General features: G+C 40.2%; 1 protein-coding gene across 1 annotated transcript in view; it reads right to left on the bottom strand.

Annotated features, from left to right (window-relative positions):
• Positions 1–5631: 5631 nt before the first annotated feature.
• The window catches only part of DHX15 (DEAH-box helicase 15), a 46273-nt gene continuing 38050 nt past the window's right edge, over positions 5632–13854 (bottom strand). Inside the window, exons 13-14 of the mRNA XM_040588303.1 lie at positions 7426–7595; positions 5632–6197 (exon numbers count right to left, since the gene is read on the bottom strand). Of these exons, the coding sequence (XP_040444237.1) occupies positions 6080–6197; positions 7426–7595 (288 nt within the window). The 3' untranslated portion in view covers positions 5632–6079. The remainder of the gene's footprint in view (positions 6198–7425; positions 7596–13854) is intronic.

Raw genomic sequence — 13854 nt, 5'->3', positions numbered from 1 at the left:
CTGGTTACTTACTAATAGAAGCAGAAGCGGTTTCGCTACACGGCTGAATATTTAAATAGACAAAGCAGTCAGGAAATAGGCCCACCAGCCACCCCCCTCCACTACGGAGCCCGGTAAGTGCTCGATGCTTCCAGCAGCATAAACAATAAACACATAAAGCAATGAGGCTGGGAACATTAATGTGATATGCTTACAAAATAAACGCTACATTCAAATGGAAGGCAAGAGTCTACTTTAGCTAAAAGAATAAGACCAACCCAAAATAATAAATGTTTAGAGCCACAGGAAATATTTATTTCAACATTAATTTGTGCTGTGTTTTATTTTTCTATACAACATAACTACTGCATAGCTTTCATAGCTGAAAAAACTTAAAAGAATCACTCAGAGCCAAGATGTACACAAATGAAAGTTATTTTATCATGTCCAACATACATTCAGCGTTCCTGAGAAGCTAGCATATCTGAGTTGAAACTGCAAAATCAGAACAACTCCAATCAGCAGAACTAGTCTATTACCGCTGCAACAGGAATGTTGTTTTACCGCTGTTACCATAGTTAGTTAAATCCCTTGATACTGGAAGCTGGGATCTCCTTGATGCCAGCCACTTATCTCAAACCCATCAGTGCAAATTAGAGGCAGCCCAAGCTTGTCATTTGCGAAAGGAAAAGTGAAAAGAGGAACAAAGGCTCTCATATAATGATTTCATCCTGGTTTTAAAGCTGCTCATTTCAAGCTCAAAAATATTTGTATTACTGGGGACCAACGCCCAGTTCTGTATCAGAACAGTTCTGGGAAGCATACCACCAAAGCAAGCTAGCAGTGTAAGATGTATTAGTAGAAAAATGAACTAGGTTGACCAAGTAGATCATTTTTCCCTCTCTGCTTCACATAAATCTTATGTCACATACATAGACCTGAAGTTAAATAATTTCAAAAGGTCAACAGAGTACTGATACCAGATTACACTTCTAATAGTAAAAGATGTTTATTATTAAAACCTTCAGCTGTTCTAAAAGCAAGATAAATGGCTATTCCTTACCAATTACAGTAAGTGATTCATGTACTTTAGAATACTAAACTCTCTGCTTCCTAGTATTATGGTGTGGTATGGCTTTTTATTGCTAAATTGTCAGAAAATGAAGAAAACTACAGCAATCTGATTACAAGTTAATAATTGTAGCTTGACCAGACAGGAGGAAAATTTTTTGCCCTTTGACTTTTGTTCAGGTATATTTTTAAATGACATACAGAAAGCTAATTTCAGCACTTTTGCTTTAAGCTGCATTTCTTACAGCAAATAATTAGCAGTTTCCAATATGCACCGTGTAGCAGTGCTGGTTGAAAATTACACATCACAAACTAATGCTTTTTCATGAGCCCCAACCCAAAAAGGGACAGAAGGTGATCAGAAATCACGGTGTCGCTCTGTCACGCAAAGCTGACCGAACCGATACGGAACACACCAGCAGTGCCGGCCCTGCACCCACAGCTCTGTAACTTCAGTGAGCAGACACAGGTCCAAGTGAATACATTCCTGTAACCCCCAAAGGAACACCAGCGCGCCTCCTGCGCTGGCGTACATACCCATCTCCCAAACGCTAAAGTTGGGGAAGTTTTATGACATCAAGACACGGCAAAGCATGAAGTCACCGTTCATTCTTTTCTCTGACAAAAATCCTGAATGCTATAAAATCCCTACAAATCTAAATACAGTATAACTGGTCACTTCGTTATGTCTCCGTAATGTTAACAGGTAAATCACTAAACACAGCTTTATGTACTCAGTCATCAGTAACTACATCTAACAAACCTAAACATACTTATTACCTCACATCATTAGCCCTTTACTGCTTTGAGGTATTATATAGAAGCACAATTAAGATGGAAGACTCTCCTCTTTTCAAAAAATATACTCCTTCCACTTAGTACTGTTTTCCTATCATCTAATCCATTCTGTATTTTCAAAAGCCCCGCGCTATAAATAGCTTATTTTATACAAACCACATATTTTTAAAAACCACCAGAATTTCTCTGCTAAAAAAAAAAATAAATCACTGTAAGTAAACAAAGCATTGTGTCTCCTTTTAGATTGTTCTAAAGCAGATAACCAACTAATCCTAAGGGAGCAATTTCTCAGTGCTCCAAAACAAGCATGCCTACACCCTAGTTTGAATGCTCTGAAGGAACATCAGTTAATGCAGGGAACATGGCAAAACAGCAAACAGCTGAAGTTGGTTGGGGCAGCTGATGTACTGGATTCAGGATCCCTTGCTCCACAGGCCAGCAGAAAAGAGCCACAGGGTCTTAGAGTCAGCTGTGGCACTTGACAGAGCAAAATGCGTGGGAAGCTCAATTTTTAACACTGGCAAACTCTTGCATATTTTGCAGGTTTCAACTTTTCCTCCCATTTATTGCAGCGTAAGCAGCCAAAACCAAAGCTCTGGTGATGAGCAGGCTGCGGGTGTTTGTAACGGCTTTAAGGAGGAGGCAGTGACCTTCACACCCTCATAGAACAGCCTCATTCCTCCCTCTCCTCGGTCTCTTTTTGTCTCTCTAGGCAATGTTTTTTGTTTTTCTACCAGAAAAATGGGAATAAGGTTTTACCTTTCAAGTAACTTATGAAAAAACAGGGCTGTTCTCAAAACCAAGTTACTCTGCATGCATCTGTTGTATCCCTGAGGTAACCATAGTTAAGAGGGTCCCTGACAGTATTTCTTTAGGACCTAGAAAATGTCTTTCTCCCAAGAAGCCACACTGTCCTGTTACTCCTTCAGAGTGGGCCAGTTACTTCTTAAGATAACTTGCTCCCTTCCTGCTGCTCTATGGCTCTAAAGTTACATTTAAAAAAAAAAAAAGTGAAATTCACACTCGCTCTGAGGTATCCACAGTGACCTGAGCCTCCGTGTTCCTGCCCCAAACCCTTAAATGCCCTCAGCTGTCAGAAATCCGTGTTGCCTAGTCAAACAGTGATCGCGTGCTGCCTGCACAGAGACGCTCCCACCCTAGGGCCATTCTCCACTACGTGATCGCTAGTGAAGGAACAACTGTATTTTGCACACGCACAGCCTGGTATGAGAAAAACGCCTTATCCTAAACTTAAAGCATTGCAAGCACTTTGCTTGTCACCTCTTCAGTAAGAGAAGCATTTTCCCGGGAATCACGATGACATACACCAGTGTCATGGAAGCATCAAATCCACTAGATTCCTCGGAAGTCTGAGCTTTGGTACCTTCTCCAGGTACTAGCCCCCAGGTTCCATCGTGGTCCCAACAGCTAAGCTGCTTCCCATAGCTTGCATTCCCACTGCTGGGAGGGGAGAGGGCACTGGGCCTGCTCTGCACCCCCCACCCCGTGGCAGCTGGGACACCTGACAGCCTTCCAATTAAGCCAGTGACACCAGTGCACCCCAGTGCCTTTAGGTAGATTGCACAGGTGTCACCAGCTTAATTGGAACATGGCATGTCTGCACAGCTGTCAGAGGACATAAATTTGGCCTGTAGTATTTGCATTCCTGGTAGCAAAGCTAGAGGAGTGTGAAAGACCCCAGTCAGCTGTCATACCCACAAACTGGGCTTGGGCCATGACAATTAAAGAAGGGGAAAAAAAAGAAAAAAAAAAAAAAGAAAAGAAAAAAAAAGAGAAAAAGGAAACCAGGCCAAAGTCTCTCCCGCCTCAAGTTCCACTCACAGCCATCTGCTGCCCCATTCGCAAGTACCAAAGCAATGGCAGCTCACGCCAGCTGGTTCTGGGGTCCGCAAGGGATTTCATGCTGAGAGTGGGCTGTTTGTGGACCTTGCCGTAACTAGAGAAAGTGGTACAGAAGGTGGCTCTACACCATTTAGCAGAAGGCTGCACACAAATACTAGACAAATCCTTACCTGGGGAGCAACCTTTTTTTCAGCATTGCACAAAGTAGCCCCCCCTGCCCCCCAAAAGGAGGATAAGCAAGCCATCAGGAAGCCCCAACATAATGAACTGGAATTACCCTAGAGCAGGAATTTTTAAAACCTATGGATGTTTCTGAATACTAGTTTGAAATCAAATTGCTTATGATGTTCAGGACGCCTATGTTCTAAATAGCAACTCCTGCAACTGCAGTCAGAAAACTCAATCCAATTCAACATTTTATGAGGAGTCAACCTTCCTCCTTCCTACTGACAATTATTCCACAGGGCATGAAAGTCCAGGCCCACCCCACGATGCCCGAGGTTGGGGGGATCCCCCACTCCCTCAATTGCTTATCAAACTTGAGGCAGACTCAAATCCCACTTTGTATTTAAACTCACGTTTTCCTTCACAAGACTGTTTTCATTGCTAACAAAATAGTTTTCCAAAGTTCTTTACTCCCCATCGTAAGTGCCAGTTTAGAAAAGTGTTGGAGTTAAAAGAAAATACTCAAAGTACTTGGTTCCACATACTTTTATAGCCAACTGCTATGATTTAAATAGGATACTCCAAACGTCAGCGCTTAATATTATTAGTCTGAGGTTAGTTGCCAGCTCTCCAAACATAACCTATTCTCGCTCCAGCCTCACAGCATGACAGCACATAGTTCCCATTCCAAGGGGAACCTGTTTCAGCAAGAACCGCTCCAGCTCCTCTTTGCCAGAGGGACCAAGTCTCAGGATACCCCAGGGAAAGGAAAAACTGAAATCCGACCAAGTACGTTAACCTGTAGAATCACACAACAGTTTGGGTTGGAAGGGATCTTTAAGGGTCAGCTAGTCCAACCCCCTGCAATGAGCAGGGACATCTTCAACTAGATCTGGTTGCTCAGAGCCCCGTCCAGCCTGGCCCTGAACATTCCCAGGGATGGGGCATCTACCACCTCTCTGGGCAACCTGTTCCAGTGGCTCAACTACCCTCAGTAAAGCATTTGTTCCTTATGTCCAATATAAACCTACCCTCTGCTAGACGGAAAGCATTACCCCTTCTCATATCGCTGCAGGCCCTTGTAGAAAGTCCCTCTCCAGCTTTCAATGAAGGCCCCCGTTAGGTACTGGAAGGCTGCTGTAGTGTCTCCCCGGAGCCCTCTCTTCTCCAGGCTGAACAACTCCAACTCTCTCAGTCTGTCCTCATAGAAGAGGTGCTCCAGCCTTCCCTCTGATCAACTCCTACTATAAATTCCACACAGGATTAGCTTTCCCAAACTGAAAATGCTGTCAAGTCACATTTTACTAAAAATCACTACAAAATTACAATGGTGCCATCTAATTTGACCTCAGTGTCACCTATGCTATTATTTATGTCGATCTTAAACTGTATCCGAACATGGCCCAGCAGGGTCACTTCCAACTGGCCACAGACACTTCACTTTACAGGACACAGCACTACAGTTCTGCCCAAGAAATATCTAGGCATATGTCTGAAGAAAGCATTCTCCAAAAACATCTGCATGCATTCAGTTTTCAAAACAATTTCCTACATAATTTAAACAAGTTTGCAAGGGATCAACATTGTATGCATTCTATTGATGTCATCGTAATTGTGCTGCTTAAGCATCCACACTCTTAATATTTTAATATTAAACTACTGCCACGACAATAAAACAGCAGTTTAATGGGAGACTAAATGGCTTCTCATGTTTTGATCAAAACAATAGAAATACTGACATACTGTGGCACAAAATTAGTATAAATAGACTTTATTGAAGTCAGTACCTTTGTACTGAAGCCGAAGATTGTGTCTACATAAGCACAAGTTGTAACATTTCACAACTTCTAAAAGGAATGTCAACAATTACAACGATCATGCATACCATGGTCGATAATCACATTTTTAGAAGCATTTTCAACCATTTCTAAAGAAATGCTTATAACATTGTTATATATAGAACTACTTTCAATAAACTGCAAAACATTGATCAGCTTTTCCAGTATGAGCTACAGTGTCAACACAAAAGGGAGGCATAAATGTTTAATTTATGAAATCAGAATGGAATATTTACTGTAAAGAAAAATTAAAAAGCTTTCAAATAAAGGCCATTATTGAACCAAAGTGAAGAGCACAACTTGAACTTTGAAACATTTCATCTCTTAAAGCTGTCCTCTGAATAACTTCAGTTCAAAGCATAAATTCAGTACTGTGAGTATTCCTTGGACTGAAGTTTGGCAATGATGCGATCCAACTGTCTCTTTGCTTCGCACTGTGGAAAATTGCTCATGTCATAATACTGAGGGGCAATTTTCACCAGCCTGTCAAAAAAGGAAAAGTTTGTTACTAATACTCAAACTTTTAAGATGCATCCTACAAAAATTCTGCAACTGAACCAAGGGAAACAAAGATTATCCATTATTTTGAGCTCGTTCTGCAGTTCTAAGATTAATGAAGGTTTACACACACATTCAAATCTCAGTCCCATCCTATGCAAACGCCCAAGTCCAAAGCAAAAAAGCACACACTTGAGTCTTGCATGATGCTCCCATCCAGCCGCACATCCCTTAGAGGCCCTCACTGTGGCTTCAGCACATGCTGTAAGAACCCATACGGAGCTGCTGCTAAATGTCAAAGTCCCCAAGCCACAGAAGTCCACTTAAATATCCGCCTGTGTAAGACTACAGTTCAGCCTTAACTGTTGCAAGCTTAAAAATGCAACTAAGGCCATAGGATCCTGCATTAAGCTATACAGCACTTGCTGAGAAAAAGATTTCCAAGGAAGGATTCAAACATTTTTCCACGAAAATACTACGGACAATATGTATGCTCTGTTTTCCAGCTTAGAAATCTTTAAACTCTTTCCACACAACAGCACAATTCTATCATGAATTGAAGAGCCTCCCACGTCCCCAAAGCTTACAGCTTGGCAGTTTAAGTACAGCTATTAAGACAGGCAAGCCTATTCAGATCTCTGCTTGTTTGCAGAGGATCAGGCTTCTAATTTCCTTGATATACACTCTATTGATGAATAAATACTATGACAAGACAGGCTGTACTAGTATTACCACCTCTTTCCTTCATGTTTTAAGAAAGTGTTAAATCCTGTTCAGATCCTTCTGGAAAAAACTGACATTTGCCAAGAGAGGTCCTAGATCCTGAGAACAAAGGCATCTACTGGTACCTCTTAACTTGGGTACACAAGCGGGTGCTAGTACATATCCCCAAACACCGCATCTCCAAGCTGCTCATCCCCAACAGGCTTACCGAAGTAACAGGGTTTAGGTCAAGCATCTCTCTGTGCACTGCATACAGAGCCCGAGCATCCAAGTTTGACACTCAGTTCCCACAGACAGAAACAAGTATCCATGAAGAAAACCTTTAGTTACCTACAAGATCTCAAGTCCATGCCATTGCCATGCCCCAAATGATTTTGATAATATCAGCATCAGGAAAAGTGAAAGGAACTTTCTTTTTTTAAATTGAGGTAAAAAAAAAAAAAAAAGTGCTTCACAGTAGGTCATGATTGTTTTAAAACTTTTGGCTTACCATTCTGGTTTTATGTCTGTACATGTCCGGATGTAATTCTTTGTTGTGAGGACAAACTCATTATAGAGCACCCATTCTGGTTTATGATCGAGGACAGTGGAGGGATGCAACTGCACCACCTGGTTATCTTTCACTGTTAAGTAATGCCCTGTTCGTTCCAAATGTGCCACCTAAGTAAAAAGACATTCTTTCGTTACCACAGGCAATTTTTAAATGAAGTGATTTCAAGCTGACTGTTAAGTGTTCTATACAAAATACACTATCCCAACTTTTAAACCTCATCTAAATTTGGTACATTACTTGACCACTTCAACAATTCAGGGTTCTTTTTTATAGTCACAATGAAGATGCCAGATGTTTTTGCTAACTGCCATGCTAAGTGTATATTCTAATACACAATTCAAGCAACATATAAAAACATCCGTCACGCAAAGAGAAGAACCATTATTAGAAAAACAGCAATGCAAACAGAATATTGGAAGGGAATATTTACTGGACAAGTTTGTAAGACCACACAAAGTCACAGATATCTGCTTCAGGCACTTCATTGCTGCAGCCACTGTGGGACCTGTAAGCCACAACGTTACCCTTTCAAGTTTTTATTACTGCAGTGTTTCAGTAGTAATTTAACTGATGCACGTATTATTCTGCAAATCCTCTCACACAGTGGGCCTGAAAAAAATATGTCAGTCCAGTAAGAACAGGAAGTTTAGTATGTCAGAAATAAGAACAGTCTTGTTACAGCATGAGCTTCAGAGCTGGAAAATGTAGGTTCAGCAACACACTTGTGCTATGACCTTGGCGAAAATCGATTAACCTCTCTCTGACTAAGCTTCTTGCTCTATGAAAGGGAATAATGCCTACCTCGCTGAGATACTCCGATACCTAGCTCATTAAGATTTGGTAAAGCAGACAGTTATCCTTAGACAGATATCCTCTGTAAGAACAGTTAATCTAACAGAACAGGTGACTAAAATTAACCTTTTGATACTGGTAATTCAAGATGACCTCAGTACTTAATTCATTACATATACACACACACGTGTACTGTAAAAAGATTAAGCAAGATGGACAATGGCTGAAAGATGTCTGAAAAGATACATTTTTATTAATCATCCTTAGCTGTTTTCCTTTAATATAGGCTGTGTACTTTCTTGTTTTCTTAATTCCTCTCATCTTTTTTGGGTTTTGCCTAGTCAAAATTAAATTCTATTAGATTAAAATCCCAGGATTTCTAAAGCAGTAGTTACCTCAAATTTTAAGTCAGAATATCTCCTTAGTAACAAATATTTTGAGTGTGCTTCTCTTATGACATTAATATCCAGAAGATGTTTTAGGAGTGGAACAAAGTATTTAAAGTCTGCGAATCTTTTCACCCAAGATTTTTGAGATTACACTGCTACTTTATTTCAAGTCTGGGGAGCCAACACAGGCCCTTCTAAATGGAGATTAACAGTGCGCTGTCTGTAACGATTTAGGCTTAATTTCACCCAACTCAATCCAATGTTTGCAAAATTAAATAGCAGTATAGCTGCAAACCAGACTAGACTAGAAACTCATCTGTCACAGACCTAGCACAATCACAGCTCACAGCACATATGTTGCTGTGGGATTATGCTTGCTTTGTTTTGTTTTTTTTTTTTAAAAAAAAAAAAGGAATTGGGGGGATGGTGGCTTTTTCCCCTCCAAAAAATCAATTTCATTTTTCAGATCAAAATAAAAGCATGCCATACAAAAATATTTGCGTGCTTTATCAATTTCTGTTCTTCCTATAAAAGGACAGAAGAATTAATTATTTAGGGTTCAGTCTAAAAAACAGTATGCTGTTAAATTTAAATCAGTACAATTTACTTGCAGTACCTCAGTCTCACTCAGATGTATTACAATAGAAAAGCCTTCTCATCTAGCTTTCCCAAATACATACAATTTCCTTTTCCACGTCATCTATAATGATAGTAGGAAGTTGTATTTCATAGTTCAGAATTATGCAAAGTAAACACGTAAAAAGATTCTGAAGTAACTAATTAAGCATACGCAAAGAAAGCAAGTGCTACAGAAAAGTACAGTTAGCTCTTAATTTCCAGGGAAGGACAGCAACTGGAGTAACACCAATTAAGAAAAAAACATTTCCTTAGAACATGGATATCAGGGGTATTTAAGTCACATTTAAGTGGTTACATACTACTTTAACTTCTTTCAGTCCTGGGCTACCCTTAGCACCGAGCACAATATTCATCCTGTTTACAAATTTTATTAAGTATGCTTGTTAGCACATAGACTAGTAAAGAATTTCAGGTTCAGTAATGGCAGCACTATCGCAAAACACATGCAGTGAAGCAATGGCTCCATAGCAAACAATGATGATCTAACTCTCAGCTATTACCTTTTCCTGCTCCCTCCTGGCCTGAGCTGTTTCAGCACAGCCGACCAAGCCGATGCTGCTTCTTTTCTAAAGGTATAATTGGTTTGCAGGATCAATATGCTAAAAGCATTTAGAACGGGCTCAGGCAAGCACTAAGGCTGACAAAAGGGAATGAACAAGGACACATGGGAGGCAGCATATACACATGCTACTCTGAACCCTCAGCAAGCATCCAATTCCAGCGCCTGTGAAATACAATATAGTGGTGGTTGGGCCAGACATCCTTCAGAGCTCCCTTCCAACCCCAACCATCCCGTGATTCTGTGATGTTTTTCAGAGTATGAAGAACATGAAAGTATGAAGACACAAAGCATGTCTAGGAAATGGCTTCATTTTTTCAATCAATATTGGTAGTGTGAGAGATACTAGGGAACACGCTTGAACCCTCAGCTCAATCATGTCCATCTATTATGTATTTGTGTAAAACGTTTGTGAATTAGGCTACCCGAACAAAGAATGGGGTTGTAAATGGAGAGAAAAGTCACTGACACTACTGACTGCACACCATAAGAAGCTACACAAACGTGACTGAAAGGATCAATAAAGAGCCAAGACAGCCGATGTGTCTCTGCAACAGGTTACCTTGCAGACTGGGAAAGCCCACCTGCTGATGATTTAGAGACAACTGCAATGCTTTTATGAACATGAAAACCCACACTGCATGGTGGCCACCATGGCACATGCCACCAGAGGAAAAAGTTTTAGTTCCAAGTTCTCCTAACAGAGGTTTCAAGGATGTCACACAGTTTTATTAAGAATGACACGCTCTCCTCTGAAGTCTTAAGTATACCTGTGCTTATTTATCATGTATCACACATCCTTGAACCTCGAGGACCCAAACCATGTGTCTCTGGTGTAGCCGCAAGAAGGAGATTTTGATTAGCAGTCCTGTTGTCTGACATGTAACTTCCTGTACAGCACAAGTCATTTAATTTCATCCTCTGTAGTGACCCTGTGTGCGACTAAGCCACATCTTCCAAATAAAGGTTCCAAAGCTTCATTTGAAGACACCACAGGACCTTTAAATTCTAACTTAAATTTTCAACTATCAATTCTTGTTTTGCCTTCACTACTGGAAATACAATGATAAAAACTTAAGTTCTTTAAGACAGATGGCAATATCAGTTACAAAAAAAAAAAATCACTAGAAGGAAGATGACCCATCTTTGGCATTTGCTTGCTTTTTCCAATGCAATTTTAAGTTTTCTTACCTTACTTCTCATAGTTTAATTATTTTTTACTATACAGTTGTTTCAGCTACATGTCTATTAACACTTTAAAAATGTCTGAATGTTTAAAAATTGTAAGCTTAGTTTTTCTATATAGTTCAATAAAAAATATTCTATACCTAGTTCTTGAGTTTTGTTGCCAAATTAAGATTTGTATAGGTGTACAATTTTCCAGTCCCTATCCCTTAAGACAGGATATGTCTAAGTATTGTGAAAGCAGTATTTCTCTGATCTATTTTATTTTCAATGAGCAGTTCCTTAGTGATTTTGCAAGTGTCACTCTTGCTCTATTTTATAAATACTTCACATATTCTGATGTGTGATATAGAAACAGTTACTGAAAAAAAGCCAGTAAGTTTTCCATTATAAGAAGTGGAAGAAACTGGGGACACAGCACAAAAATTTTAGAAGATACTTCTTGCCAGTATCTAACCTCCAGAAGTTCTTCTACACACAGAACTGTTCAGTTTTAAACAATTCTACTATTCCCTTTTGCTTATCTATAGCAAATTTACTGAAGTTCAAGTTTGTATTTATATATGAACGGTAAAGAAGTGATTTGTCACCAGCAGAAACCGCACATTTATCAGCCCCTGACACACAGCTGAAGGCAGTTTACAGTACTCAGTACTAATTATATAATTAGTACTATTTCAGTAGTTAATATAGGCCTGCACTGCAACTTCAACCACATCTTGACCAGTACAGAAATTTCCACAGGAAGATTTTATGATTGGTAATTGCAGGGTGTACTAAAAACAAAGTATAAAACAATGCAGTCATCAAGAACTATTTCAGAACAATGGCTTCTGCTGTTTTTTCTACTAGAGTTCAAAGAATCCACTTCTGCCATGTGTTGCTCACAGGCCTTGGGACATTACATGCAGAGACTATCTAATGTACTTGCACATACTTTGCAAGTGCTCAGACAGAATTCCACACATGTTCTGTACTAAGAGGACAAAGAACGATGTATGTATTTCATTACTCAGGTTTTCTGAACAAGAGCCCCCAAGCGCCAGAGCCTAAGTATCTGCTTAGAGAGGGTACAATTTGCATACAGACTACATTTTTAAATACTTCAGCTTCCGGTACATAACATAGCTTTTGAGTATTTAGAAGTTTTCTACTGAAGGTTACTCAAAACAACATGGAATTCATGACAGAAGGTACAGAGTTCAAGGTCAAACAGGTATCACACTATCACGGAGGTTAGTCAAAAAAACTCAAAATAAAATGGGCTGAAACACATCAAAGGAGAAGAGAAGCTGTTGAAATGGCTTCCAGTCCAAATGCTTTCAACAGGTCTACCACAGCTATCTCTTGATTCAGCCCAAAATTGTTAGGCATTTTGGGTGAGGGGGGTGGGTAAATCACCTGTTGATCATGGAAGCCCAAGGAGACTTCAATTTTCATCTCTGTGAGCCGACTACTCTGTTCACAGCAAAAATATAAAGCCAGATCTTTAGCTCCCGAGCAGTAGACCAAAAAGCTACCTGTACCAACAGTGCAGTTCCACATCCACAGCAGGAAAATACCTATTAGAGGAAGAGTCTCATGCCGAGTAACATAAAGCAAACCGACAGTGCACAAACATGTCCAAGGACATGACCTCCTATAGGTCCAAGCAAATTAAGGAAGCCATAGAGTACACGGCCAAACAAAAGTGCAACTGTGGTAATCTGACCTGCCTCAACCAGCTGGCACTCACCAATGACTGCTGGGCAGACCTGTTCTTTGTCTTTCTAACCATTTACAGAATTAAGGGTGTAGATGGGAATGTGTACTAAAGCAAGATGAAGAAATCATGCCCCAAAAGCAAGGGCTCAACACAACAACTAGCCGGCTTGTCTGAGGAGCTACAGCAAATCTTTAGAACCATTTTAATATTTAAAAGCAGCAACAGCCTTAATCTGCTATTTACATTACAGTGAAATGCAGTTGCTGACACTGATACTCTCGTTTTCCAAAAACCCAGAAACTTGTTTCTGTCACAGACTGGCTGGCTTAGCCCCAGGGAAGGCACTGTTTCCTTAGCAGAGGGCAGGGCCGTTTCAACGCACATGGTTACCCAAGTCTGCGTTCCAGTCAGGATGTGTTAAGTGCATGCCTGTCAAACTGCTTGCCATTCTAACCTGCACAGCGCTGACCAGTGGTTCCCTTTTCAACTGGTACGCTTTTGTGCTCAAATACCCCTAGAGCACAGCTCAAGTGAAAAATTGAGAAATGCCATGGGCACTGCTCAGCCTCTTTAGGATAACAAGGTTGCGTTCTCCAGAAGCGAGACATTAGGCTCTAGCAAAGGCGTTACTGAGATGCATCAGAATGCATGTTGGCTGGGAAAAACATTATCACAACAGTCCGGAGTCCATGAGAAGACTCACTCCCATTAAAGTTTCCGTATCACTAGTTTGCAAAAGGACTCTTCCAGCCTCAAGGATGAATGCTGAAGAGAAAAAACCCCACAGTACGAAGAGACTATGCTCAAAAAACCCAACCAAACCCCCTCCAAAAAAATTCCAAAGGAAAAAAATGCAGCCTGCATTCTAGCTTAGACACATGCTTAACGTGAAAACCAAAGCACCAGGAGGTAGCAATGGAGACTGGCTTCCATACCACCCTGGTTCAAGGGGCAGATGAGTTACAAACAGCATACATCTTGAGATTTCAGATCTGCTCTAGAATTCATAACTCATAAGATTTAAAATATAAATATACATATTAAATATATAAACTATAAAACATGCAAAAGAAAATATTCTCCTTCTATAAGGATAA

This window comes from Falco naumanni, chromosome 1 (genome assembly GCF_017639655.2).
Source record: "Falco naumanni isolate bFalNau1 chromosome 1, bFalNau1.pat, whole genome shotgun sequence".
Taxonomy (NCBI): Eukaryota; Metazoa; Chordata; class Aves; order Falconiformes; family Falconidae; genus Falco; species Falco naumanni.
The sequence above is the reverse complement of the archived record's forward strand: the minus strand, read 5'-3'. Positions and strand labels throughout refer to the sequence as shown.